Here is a 14,342-nt window from a genome sequence, read left to right as displayed (position 1 = left end):
CAATATTGATATGTGTTTTTTATTGTTTTCAGATCTCGGGGTCAGTGGAGATTATTGATTCCAAATGTTTAGACGAGGGTACAAGGCTCGGTGCGTGCGCGCTCTGCGATTGAGATCCTGGAAGAGAGTTCCCATGAAGCTGCTCAAGTGGGGCAGGAAGATGCCATCGACCAAGCAGTACAACCTGGTACCCAACGACGAGTATGACACTAGGATACCCCTACACCCCGATGAGGCGTTCCATTACGGAATCACTTTCCAAGCCAAGGTACGTTATTATAATACTACACATAACAAGCGCCTTCTTTCCAAGCTATTTAAGTGAGAAGAAAACTTCAACAGCTATCGTTATCGCATTATCATCCCAAAATGTAATAGATTATTCAGAATATTGATGAGCAAGTATTAAAAGAGGTACTAGGTATTTCATACTATAAAATTTTGCGTGGAAAAGGTCTTGATAGCGAACTTGAAAATTGAAATTTTCGCCCTCCAAGAATGAGAGCGTGCAGCCGTCATCGTTAATTGAAAACGTCAAAAATTCTCAACTTCATGAACTTGGAGTTAACAAAATTATAATGGTGCAGTTCGCTCCTAAGTTTTGGAGCTTCATCTCAAAATAAACCCGACAGGTTTAGTCAGCAGCTCAGATAATTGAAATATCTTTAGAATTGAAGGAAATTGATCGAAAGCTAGTGACGAATTTGGTCTATAACTCGTATGGGACGCGGATAGTCTGAACGGGGCAAAAAGAGGTCAGTTTTCCATAGCCTCGCTGCGTCGGTCTAACGCGCCCTCGGTTAAGAGGTTAATCCTCACATATTTCCTGACACGAAAAGATATTTTTATTTATTTGTAAGTGACCTTTTTAAACATGGAATGAAATGTTTAAAAATGTTTATAATAAGCTTGAAAATTTTCTCATTACGAGTATACGATACATGACATAGACCGTACCTACTTAAAATGAATATTTTTGGGAAATTCGAATTTCCAGTTAATTTAATAATGTATCCATTTTCACACTACTTTTCGGCACACTTTAAATGTAAATGCCTTATAAAAAATTCTCGATAACCCGTTTATGAAGCGAATTCATATTTAAAACATTAAAAGCAGATTTTTGCTCTTGAGCCTCAGTGCGAGCAATAGGACGTTTATTGAATGACACATTTTTATTTGGCAACATAAAAATTAAAATCAAATGTACAAGAATAATTTCTCTGTAGATATTATTGAATTTGCATCATAATAAACCAACCAAAGCGAATATTCTAAAATGTTCACGAGAAATATTAAAACAAAGGGTCTAAGTCAAGATCTGAGTATTCCAAGCAGAGTGATCTTAAATTCAATTAGCAATGTTTTCGCTCCGTCGATTCGCAAAATTTTGCTTCACTCTTTACAATTTGTCAACGGTAACGATAAACCCCGGCTGGTCGGACGCCCTCCATTGTGACGATTGGCCAATTTGGATTAATTCCAAAATTATGATCAAAGTTTTTGCTGACGGTTTTACTATTTGCACGGAATCGTGAACTAATTACGTGAGTGAAGGGTTCCGCAACTTAGGAACAATGATTCAATAAGTAATTTTAGATTATCAAATATGAAAATCGGGCCGTTAATTTTTGAAAATGATTTGTAAAATTATTCTTACTAAAGCTGCTAAATAACAGCTAGCTTTTGTTTTGCTTCTCTGAATTTGTATGAATGAAACGATTGACTAGATGTAGGTATGATATCATCCTACAGCTCAAACACGAACTCTACTCAGAAAATACTTGACATTAAAACCTACCTGATGAAATCACGGCTATTCATGTTAGGAATTTATATTTTAACGATATTGATTATAGATTAAACTGGCTAGGTTTATAAAGCCTCTTGTAAGCAGTTTAAAGATCAAATACTGTGTTCTTACTTGTTCTATCTGATGAGGTTTATTTTTCGCGCCTCCTTTATTATGTTTGAGGGGTTTTGATATATTACTGCTTCAAATAAGAGTCGACTTTTATAAGACGTCCCGACCCATGTAAGTATAAGTTGGTGAGCGAAGAGGTAACCTACCCGCGCCCGATCGACCGAGGCTTCCTAAGCCAGGATTAAGGTGACTTTCCGAGTTGTTCCCGGCCTCCATGTTTTTTTTCTCGGTAAATACAAAAGGTTATCTTAACAGAATCTCGCCTACCATTTTTTCTTGTTTGTATTAAACTCTACGAATACCAACGCAAAGGGTTGTTACGAACGTTATTATAGTTTCTCTGGCGAACCGATATAGCCGTATTATCTGCGGAACCTTAATAAAATAAAAATTGGTTCCGACCAAAGACGTTAGTGGATCGGGGTCTGCGGAGCCTCTTCATTCAAGTTGGGGTATACAATAAGGCGATCACAAAGAGCCTATTCATAGAATTGCGTCTACAGCGACGGTGGGATGTGTTAGTACTTTCCGCCGCTTCAGGTTCAGTCGCTCATGAATGTTTTACAAGATAAGGCATCCCCTCAGCTAGTTTTAAGGTACCCCCGCGAATGAATTTTTTAGTAATCTCGGACTGTCTCTCCCTGGTGACATGATGCTTGGCAACTCAATTAACTAATTAAAACTTTTGGTCTGCTTCTGGTTCTAAAATTAGACATTTGGTCTGAGAAATAAATATTATTTGAATAGGCAATATGAACGTTTTGAAATTATTTGACAGATTTGATACTAATAGAGTCTCTTTAGCTATTACAATGCTTTCTATCTTTCTTTTCTTATCTTTTTTGTTGATGTTGTGCTTGATCTTCATAAGTGACTGCATGAAAATTTTATAGCAATAACGATTCGTGTTTATGAATATTGTTCATTTTGCCTTAACATCGAATGAGTATAATTATATTAAAGGAATTTCGGGCGGGTTTGTGTGCGGTCGACATCAATCGAGCTCGACGCGGACGCGTGACAGATGAGGTAATTTGTCCACACGAACGACGCTGATCACTTGCGAATCACGATGTGTACGATACCTAACTAACATAGGTATAAACCAACTATAAAAACAGTATTAGAAAACGATTCTCCTCTGATATTTTGGACTAGCCAACTTGTTTCATTTCTGTCCGTAGCCGCAGCTTTGTAACTGCCGACTCAAATGAAATTCCACGGTGGTGCTGTGCGGTTTAGTATTGGTATTGTCGTTTACGTAGTTCGATGTTATCAAATTCAATTTGAAATGAGGTTTAATCTCATTTACGGTTAATTAATATTTAAGTTCATTAATGGGTTGTTACAATAGGTGTTTTAATGACAATGGTATGTTTAATCCACATTAACAAACTATGTTGTTGGCGCTGAGTATTTGACACAAATAAAAACTTACAGAAAAATGGTTTTGAGTAAACGATACCGAAGCCTTACATTTGCGGGCTCACGTCTGTTCTATACTAACTGATAACTAGAACGAAGCAGTTACGTTGAAGTAGGACTTAGTTTATCAGCGCTCTAGAGATAATTGTTTGCAGAAAACACTATGAACTTGATTACATCTTTAAGTATTTAGAACTAATCTTCGTGCTGATTTCGAGAGCAAACTTCTAACTTTTTTACTCGGCAAAGAAGAAACGATGTTGGTGGAGATCCACGGCTGCGGTAGTTTTTCACTTAGTCTGGTCCGAACTTTTATATTAGATGAGGAGGAAAGTTCCGAGCCAGTGTGACTGTGGTGTTACTCTCGTTCTGTTTTTGTCAGTCGTTTCCGACTCAATGGCGGGGAAAAATACTAAGAATTCATCTTGTTAACTATTATAATAATTACGAGTATGAAGCCGATACTTTTTTTTAGTTTCCACATGAATTTTTTTTTTCTACTCGTGGCCCAATACCTTACCCTAAACAATAGATAACCCTGTAACTATCGATAGGCCTCACCATGGTCTCTCTAATATCGACTTAAAAATATCTGTATGTTTTTATGCAATTTGCCATTAGTAATAGCACCACTGATGATAGATAAACTCAACGCATTCATGTATCGTTCGTACATTTGCCTATTGCAGAGTTTGAATGCTCTACCGATGGTTGATTTCCATTTGTGGAAATTCGACACCAGATTTTAGGATGCGTAGTTAGATAGTACGTCCCCAATCTGAATTAACATTACTTATTGAGAGGCAACCATCGAAGCATAATACGTACTCTGGTTTAAACACGACTGAAATGTATGTTTGCATTTACTTTTGCCGGAAGTTCAGTCAGCTCTACCATAGTTTACCCACTCATATGATATTAGGTATATGTTTCGTAGGTAAATTGACACTAATAAATATGACGATATTCACGAAAATCCTTTGTAGATTTGTATAATTTATTGCACAATGTAATCATGTTAACTGAGGAGTCTGTTGCACTAATTGCCTTTTAAAGTGGAATAATAGGCGGCTCTCACAAAGTGCCCGCACACCGTACGTAATTGTACGACTAACCCACGGGCAGAGCAGACGGGCAAGTTTTGAAATGTCTAACTTTTAACAAAGTTATTAATAAGCAGCCTAGTCTAACACAAACAGACGTAATTTTTCAAGTCTGTGTTTGTGGAATGCCCAAATAACGTGTTTTAAGCGCGTAATTAATGTGTTTTCACGTAAGGCGCGGATGTTTTAGGGGCCAAATACATTCCGTCTACTGAAACATGCGTAAAATGCGACAAAATTCAGATGAGGTAATGTTTTAGAGAAAGGAGATAAGGCGTGAGATGAGGGCGGAGAAGACTGATATTGGCATAATATTCAAAGAACTTGATACGAGTATTGGAAAGTCTGCAACATTACTGCATTTCAAAACCGAATTACGAGATCCAATTATAGATCAGAAGTTGTGTCTTAATATGCCTCATCTCATCATAGTCACAAGCAACCAATAGAGTAATAAAATCTGTAGTGACAACTTTCTCCAATCAATGTAGAATACGTGTTAAGGATACTTACTACGCCCGTATTCACAAACATTACTATGAGGTCTCACACTGTGTGTGGACGCACAGGGTGACACACGAACCAATCACAGAGCTCTATTCAACGCTGTGCGTTCGATTTGCTGCTTTACTTAAGCAAGCATCGTTCGTGAATACGGGCGCTAATTGTACAAGTACTACGTCTGATTCTCTTGGTTAGGCACTACGGCCATGATCGATTTGGAAAATTAGTGTAAGCGTTTTAGCAGCGTGGGTGTTCACGGTAGGGCAGACAGCGCGTGGTCACGCGGACGTCAATATGCCCGGTGGCCGGCGGAGCGTGAAGCGCACCCTGGAAACAGTTTCATAAAGGTACGCTCTGCTTCAAAAATATCAATAAACCTGTGGTTTCGTCCCACTACCACTGTTTCAAAGGCTTATTCATGTTTCGCTTAGGAACTATGTTTTTCCAGGTAGAAGGTTACTTGAATTATTCCTTGTAAGTTTTATTGGCTTTGAATCAATGTAAGTGAAATTTTTATAAGAGAAACTTGCGTGAAACGGTAGAATAGTTTTATTTTGTGCAAATTAAAATCAAAAGTAAAGACATCTGCCAAATTGTCGTAAATCGTTCATTAAGTGGCAAATCACCCTCCATGGGAGGTTAAGCGCTGAACAACGTATGCAAATTGTCAAATTGTATTTTCAAAATCAATGCTCCATTCGAGAAACGTTTCGCACATTACGTGATTCACAACCATATGCTCCTTTTCAAGATAATCAATAACATACATTGATTTCCCCTTTCTTTAAAGCTAAATGTTTACTCATTGCTCATATTATGCTCCCGTTAGGCTCACGTAATCGTCAGCTGGTGTTCTACCGTAAATCTAAAGACTTTAAAAAATTTAACGTTTGCTCATGCAGAATCCATAACAAAAAGGTTTTCAATACTGACTTATTCAATATAACTCTCGAGAGTACTTCATAAGTAGATGAGAGATACTGAAAAATAGTTACTTCGCACTGGATAATGTTATTCAAGATTTCGGTTAACTTTTGTTGTTAAATGGTTGTACTTAGATATAGCAGTTATTATTATAGTAATAGTATGCTTGTTTTATAGATAAAAATATTACAGTTTTATTCTATCCATTAGGCATGTCATAATTAACTGTTTACTGTCTTTTCATCCTCTCACTTCACTACATATTATTATTTAAAACAAAATCGCTTCACTGTCTGTCTCTCCTTAGATCTTTAAAACTACACTACGGATTTTGATGAGGTCTTTTTATTAGATAGAGTGATTCGAGAGGACGGTTTTTAAGTACCAATACATTGTACCTGTGCGAAGCAGGGCGGGTCGCTAGTATTCATAAACCACTTTGCCTCTTACTGAAATGTCGCGTTTCTCCATTTGGGGTTAAATAAAAGGTCTATACGCATAAATCGGTAACAAAAATTCTACATAACGAACGCTTTTTAGCAAATTCAGATAATATATTTATGCGGCAATTCCAATGAAAATTGGACTTCCTTACGTGCTACCAAGCACAGTTACGCCGGGAAAGATGTTATTTTCATAATGCCATACCATATTCTGTCAAATAAAAAGGGATCCATCGCCTGATATGATAATATGATATACTTATATTATGCTTTAACGTCAACATTGAGTACTTACCATTTTTCTTATGAAAGTAATAATTTCTTATCATAATTATTTTTCAAACTTGGAACCACACGAAAAAAATTCCACAAAAATCTACGTTTCAAGCGTATTTAGATCATCAAATAAGTCAACCTACCTATAAATAAAATAAAGAAGGAACTTCAAACATTTTTCCTCGTGGTGGATTTTGTTTTGTGACGATGCTACTTTTTGCTTCCCTTATTAAAAGTTCAAAGGCAAACTGGCCGGTAGAGCTACCTTCAGTCCACACAGACTGTTCGCAGTCGGTGGGCTGGAAACTATTATGATATACAACGAAAACTATGTATACCAGACATTACACATCTTGTAGATTTTGTTAACCATGAATAATTAAATTTCGAAAATTGTCTCTTAAAATTTCTCTTTTATTTCTTTAAAATACGAGCTGCATGTCAACACTGAAATGACCGTAATATACTTTGGATTTCCATTTTTAAAATTTAACTTTTTATGTCGATGCGACTCTTTCCCAGCTGAAAACTTCGTTATAGAATTTCAAACGAAATATGATACATGGACCTACCTGATATTGATATGACTGTCAAAGTTGCTAATAACTTGGAAATTCTATCTTTTTCTGTATTATTCAATGAAACATTTACCTTTGTTTTGTAATGGAAAATATGAGGTTAGTTTGGCCTCTGTAATGAACGAACACAGTCCTATATGTGGGAAACATCTTATTCAAGTAAGAACTTACAATTAAGACTAAAGCATTTGCAGACTCCATTAAGAGACTTTCAATCAGAATACAATTGTCGCCAATATATTTAGTCCGTAACAATGAAGGCGGTTCTGTGCTGATCATTTACCTGATATTAGCATAAATAAAGGATCAATCTCGACTTTTCGACTCTGCCCAGGTTGGGTCGGTTCGAAATTTATTACATTCCCATTACCCCAGCCTGCTCAGGGCTTATTGAAACATTACCTCTATTTACGAGTCCAAAGGTATTTCACGAATTAACGTTTAGTGACCCGAAAAGCTTTATCGTTGATGTCTGCAATATCTCCTCTTCATGACCAATATTCAAAGAAACGACTTCTGGAGGTGCTTACTTACTTGTCAGATGGCGATGTAATTAAAATCTTATCACTTTGTTGCGACCAAACAAAACCTTCTAATTTTGGAACACCTTTTATAAGAAGCTGTTAAAGTGGGTACCTACTTACTAACATTATCATTTTACGACTCGTGAAACTTTTACAAAAATATCTAAAATACAGTAAAAGAATTTCCTCCTTGTTTCAGACTAGAAAGGTAACAAAATACTTTAATACAGGCTTCTCGTCACAATATGCCCTTTGGTGGATAAAATGCAAATTGTATTTCAAAAGAAGTATACAAAGCCAAACATACTACCTTTACGGAGTCGAATAAACCAGTGCAATATTGTGCATTGAGCAATTTGAATTGTTGCAACCTTAGTAGGTAGGTAAGTAATGCACTGATTCATTGTTTGATTTATAAAAGGCAAATGCAAAAATTCCTTATGTTGTACAAAGATTCCTAGACTTCATGTAATTATTTGTAAGTGTGCACCTGTTTCCGTTTACCATTTTTATTTGTTTGTAATAAGGATAATCTTAGTAATGAAGTCATGATTTGCGATACATCACGTGTGAGCCGATGTGTCACATCATTATAGGAGCCTTTATACTACCCGTGAAATGTCACAATCCGATTTAGGAAATATGACATTCCGTTCATCTATTCCCTGTACGGATTATGACGCAATCAAGTCACAAATTCCATCTCAAACACGTAATGAAGCGAAATCTTTGTGAAACAAAACAAGTAAGTGATCATAGTTTGATCTAGTTAATTAATTTATGTCTTGAATATTATATTACTATATTTTACCTTTGGAATCCTCTCTAAATATCTTTATGTAAAAAATCTTTTAAAACCCCAGTCCTCATCTTATATTGGTACAGATACATCGCCGTGCTATTGTGCAATATAATGAACGGTCGTTAGAATGTTCGCGAGCAATATTCGCTGCAGTAAAATAATAATATTAAAAAAAAGGACATGTTGAAAAGCACGTGCCAACTTGTAACGAAGCTCAACGTTATTTTCGTGTAAAGTTGACGTTTGTAACGCCTCCTTCGCAAAACATAACATCCTTTCAATGGCGGATTACGTGTGACCGAGACACGACTGGCATAATATAGTAACTTCGTATGTATAGGAAATCACGACAGTGTGGCACACAGATTAAAATATCGTTGCTTTTGTTCCAATGTTGAATGTCTCGTGAATTTTCGACGGGTTTTTTTTATAACAACACACTTGTTAAAAAACAACACATAATATTTTAATTGATAATTGAAACCGCTTGTAATTTATAAAATATGATGAATATGAAAGTTTATTTTATAATAACAAAAGCTCCTCCCAGACGTTTCCTCCCCTCGCCTGTTTCGATGGCAACTAAATTGGTCGACAAGGAAAAAGTAATACCTACGGAACGTGACTTTAAATGTTTAAACGATTTACTCGTATTTCATGTGGTTGTAACTCCAAGTTTTATTGTATCATGGTTTTGGTCGTGAATATTATAACTGATGGGCTTGAAATAATACATTTATGCTTGTAATTGTATATTTTCTAGTTACGAGGAGTTCTGTAATTGGCCACATTGAAGTTTCTGTCTATATTAACACTTTGTATCGCAGTATGAATTCTAAATAAATAAAATTGAAACAAAAGCAGTCGATAATCTGCTGGAATAGTCCTTTCCCATCACTATAATGGTTGTTCGGTAGGAAGGACATTGGAATGCCTCGCGATCGTCGTATTTAAATGCCGAGCCGTTGTTGCGAGCGTGCCGCATGACAATCACTCCTTGCTATGCTCGCTAGAACTCTATTTCCGATTTTGAAAAAACACGCATCACTCTCTGTGATTCAAGCCGAGAAAAACATAAAGGACAAGATTAAATACTGGTAAAGTAAGCTTTTGTTCGTGACTCAGACAATTAAGATACCCAACTTAATTATCTGATTAGCGTAGCTAATCAGTCGCTTCGAATGATAAATCTTTGTAAGAGTGTTTCAACGTAAGACTAAGTTTAGTTCCTAATTTAGACTCATTTACAGTCGATTGTTGAGGTTTTTATCTTATTAAGCATTTACATATTCCACGTAATAATAACGTTTAATTATCTACTTGGATTCCTACACTAGTAAACAAAAACTTAATCATATATCTACTCAAAGAAGTTTCTTCCTTTTTGTTACTAAAACCAATGACCACTGAGTCACTAGAATTGCATAAATAGGTCATTATGGTACCGCAAGAACTGCAATAAATTTATTAATTCTTTAATTAGTTATTCTAGACACATCCAAAGTACCATATTACTGCGAACGTGTTTCTGTAAGTTTTTTTTTTTAATTAAAATCTAACATAGGTATGAATTTTGTTTATAATAAAGGAGACGCGTTAGGAGTTGTAGTTATAACACAATGGAAATCCTCTTCATATCGTATTCCTATAATCCTGCAAGCGGTTTTGTGACCACTTCGCCCACATTTCCGAGTCAAATGAATACGGTGGAGATAATAATGGATGTCAGGATATCGCTTAAAAATATAATATAATTCTGATCATGATAATATTTTTATGGTAAAGCCGTGGTGATATGAGAAAGTTCTTCATTAAGGTACATAGGTATGTTTAAGTAATGCATGAAGTTTGACACCGTCCCATCTTATGTAATCGGAAACTGTGGTATACATATACATATATAGGGTCTACTTGCTACAAAAATGAATAGTTTGATGTATGTACATTGTACATTGTACAAGGACGTTGTAACATGGCCTGCTCAATCGCCAGATTTGCTAAATCCCATTGAGCACGTATGAGTTATACTTCAATGAAGGGCCCTGTCCTGTATGGATACCGCTGATGCACCGGAAAAGAATATGCACCTGTTGTATAAGACGTGGGTGGCCATTCTGCAACGTGTTTTATGAACTCGTTACATACGTTGTGCTGATTATATTGTATAAATGCAGATGCAGATGTATTTATATGCAGGGTGGTAAATATAATCGTCAATGACCTAAGTATTAGCAAAAATTTATAGTAACCCACATTCATTTAGTGAATAAACACAGTTGACTTATGGCTTTATTCCCAAAAATAAACAGACTAGTGGCTGATTTTTCAAACATCAGATATATTTTAACTGAAGAACTGAACTGCACTGAATAACCTTGTCGTTTTGATATATTTCCCATACTAAAACTGTCAATGTGCCAAACTTATTCTTCAGTTAAAAGTTATCCGATGATTGAAAAATCAGCCCTTTTACTAAAGTATAGTCAGGCAGCAAAATACGAGAACATGGCTTTTTCAAGCTCACTCAAAACTAATTACATATTTCAAATAATTGTCCCTATTTTTAGTTTATAACCAATTAAATTACATTGATTACAATTAAAGTACATAACTAACTCAATTAAACAGAAAACCTTTCAAGGTTGGCATCTAAAAAACAAACGCTAAATAATTTCAGAATGGGAAATGCTACCAGGATGCCAACGTGATATGTGAGCAGAAACGCCACCATAAATCTATTTAAATATATTCAAAGATCCGCTGCCGTCCGCGATTAAATACGAATTCGAGTGGATTTGTCACGTAGCTTTTGTCTTGGCTATCTCCAACCATGGCGAGCGCCTCAAAAAACCTTTCAAGACAAAACGTAGGCCATTACCTTTACATTTGTTCACAGAGTCAGAAATCTGATTGCGGTTTTTTGATTTCGATCCGACCTTTCCATGGCTCAACATTTTTGTTTTTCTCTTACAGATTAGCGCTGTCACTTGATGTCTTAATGGGTAATGCTTAGAGAGACTGACTTCTCGTAGAAAATATTTATACATTTATCGAAATGTTTGGCCATGTGGGTTTGGTATATTAGAATAGTCTTTTTCTTCTTTTTAATAGGGTAGTTAAGAGTCCACATTCGCCGTAAAAGCAAATATGCGATCACTAAGCCTCCCCAATCTATCTGACTCTCGCGGGAAGTTTAGGCAAATCTTCTATTTGCCTTTGGAGTTTGGTTCATGAGGAAGAGTTACTACATTATTAGTTATTACTCGTACTGCAGTGGAGACTTAATAAAACTTGTAATTACGTTATAAAAAATATATAATAACTTAGCTGGCCTGAAGGCGTGCCTAGCTTCATCATTATTTTAGCTACAGGACGTCCACTGCTGAATATAGGCCTCCCCCAATGATTTCAAAATCGCTCGGTTGGTAGCGGCATGCATCCAGCGCCTTCCTTTTACCTTTATGAGGTCGGCGGTCCACCTTGTAGCTTACAAACGTAATAGTAAAAGAACCGCATGATGTTGTTGTTGGTATGATTGGTCGCGCAGAATTGGTCCAGTCGACGTATTTATACTCGCGCGTTTCAAATCACGCGATCGTGAGATAGTAGAGGATCATAGGCAAAACGCGCGACTGCGTCATCTGGACCAGCTCTAAGTATCATCGACTAACGACATTCGCATACGTATCTATCATGCTCATTCTCTCGTATTCATTCAATCACTGGCCGAACCGTTCTATTTCACGCATCCATGATGCATATGCGTCGTACTCGATCCAATAACGAATCGCAACTGACAATCTTTATGACGAATACGACTAATTTGTGTGGTTAAAACTTAGGCGATTCTATTTGTTATCCAGTAACAAATAAATATGATTATACTTACAGCTTTATCTAAAATAATATGCAATATAACATCTTCTGAGACTGGATTATCAAATTTTCTTAAACTTAACTTTCGCTCTCCTAAACACAATAAACCAAAATATACTATTTATTTACTTATACATCAACGCTCGTTTTGTTATTGAATTGAGTTCAAATAGGGTAGATTTATTCGGTTTCAGTGAAAGGTAATATTTTTTGGTATTGAGTTATAGAAAACGTCAAAACTTCTGGAATAATATTATGAAGTTATAAACGCAATTTGTCTACTCAATACATTTTTCTTACCTTACTATAATTTATTCTTATTATATTCGTGAAATGTAATTCTGATAACTAATTTATGTTGTAAGTACCTATACATACATACAAAAGAGCGATACTATGAATACGCGAATAAGTCTTTTTGTGTCTATAAAAATTTCATCAGTGCATTTTTTTATAAAAAAAAGTTGCTTGGTCAGCAGAAACCTTAATTTTTGTGAAATGTAATCATGTATTTTCCCGGGACTATACATTTCCCGGGGGATTTATGTGACAAACCAAATTTTACGAGCACAGAGCTGCGGGAAATGGCTGTAACTAAATTGTAACATTCGACACGAATTCTTTTGAAAAATTCAAGCAGAGTTGATATATAATTTTATTTCATAGAAATGGTACAATTTAATCAAGTGATACCTATGCCAGGGCTTCATACGCGGAATTCATTTTCCAGAGTAGAGCCCGTGTGTATGAATACCTTCAAGTACCTACATTAATTTCCATTCGACAAAGACCTCTCGTTGATATGGGATTGTGTGCAGAAGAGAAGTCCAAACTACATTCCAGGATGTACAATTGTACACAATATTATTAATAATAATAGGATGCCGATGGGGCAGCAAGGTTCTGGAGTGGAGGCCGCGTACCGGAAAACGCAGCGTGCGACGTCCACCCACAAGGTGGACCGACGACACCATAAAGGTAGCAAAAAAGCGCTGGACGCAGGCTGCTACCAACCGGGTAACATGGAAAGAATTGGGAGAGGCCTATGTTCAGCAGTGGACGTCCTATGGCTGAGATGATGATGATGATTATGACACAATATTAATGTACAGTATTAATGTACAAATGGTCAGTAGCTATGGTGATACTGTCACTCTCACTCCATCTCCGCCAAAGCTCTTACCTCAATAAGGTTTCACTCAATATTATAATCTAGAAGAAATTAAGACTGGAGAGTACTCACACATTCAGTAGATTGTAATATTTATATTTACTTTGTAAATATACCTAACCGTCGCGTTATTTGGACTAATTCACTGAATAAATAAATCACTAAATAACGCCTACATTAATTACAAGAATAACGCTCTAATAATGGACACAAATTTTGCATGAAATAGGAATACCTATTATTTCTGATGAGCTCAATACTTATTAAGTTAATTATGAGTACTTAAAATCTCTGTTACAAATTTTGTTGGTAGCTATAATATAAATTATGTTTGCCTAATTTAGGTTAAACCATACTTATTATAGTTTTTGGTTTAAGTAAGAAATAATGTTTTATAGGTATTGATTGATACTAGGTACCTACCTATTTTCATTTCTAGAACTCAGAAACGAGTGTAATTATAATAACAGCTAAAGAAGCCTAACTCACATTTTTGTTCATCAATATTTTTATAACAGCTCAATATTATTCCACGTAGTCTTCAACTACAACATTGAAATTGTGTTATGACACGTTTATTTCTACCTTTATCAATATCCATCTTTTCAGGGAACCGGTATATAAATATAGATTATTTTATTGGTATCGGGCTTGAAGTGTGCACAATAAAAACTAATATATTACACGTGCGATTGTGACACATTTTGTTTCGATACATTATTTTATTAAACTTTATGATGTACCTACATAAATTATTCTATCAACCGATGCAGCAATGGAGCCATTTATAAT

At 35.7% G+C, this 14,342-nt stretch overlaps 1 protein-coding gene across 1 annotated transcript in view; it reads left to right on the top strand.

Moving 5' to 3' along the window:
* Positions 1 to 14,342, top strand: part of LOC135086501 (capon-like protein) — a 184,062-nt gene that overhangs the window by 48,708 nt on the left and 121,012 nt on the right. Inside the window, exon 2 of the mRNA XM_063981223.1 lies at positions 33 to 268. Coding sequence (XP_063837293.1) covers positions 65 to 268 — 204 coding nt within the window. The 5' untranslated portion in view covers positions 33 to 64. The remainder of the gene's footprint in view (positions 1 to 32; positions 269 to 14,342) is intronic.

This window comes from Ostrinia nubilalis, chromosome Z, assembly GCF_963855985.1.
Source record: "Ostrinia nubilalis chromosome Z, ilOstNubi1.1, whole genome shotgun sequence".
NCBI lineage: Eukaryota > Metazoa > Arthropoda > Insecta > Lepidoptera > Crambidae > Ostrinia > Ostrinia nubilalis.
The sequence above is the reverse complement of the archived record's forward strand: the minus strand, read 5'-3'. Positions and strand labels throughout refer to the sequence as shown.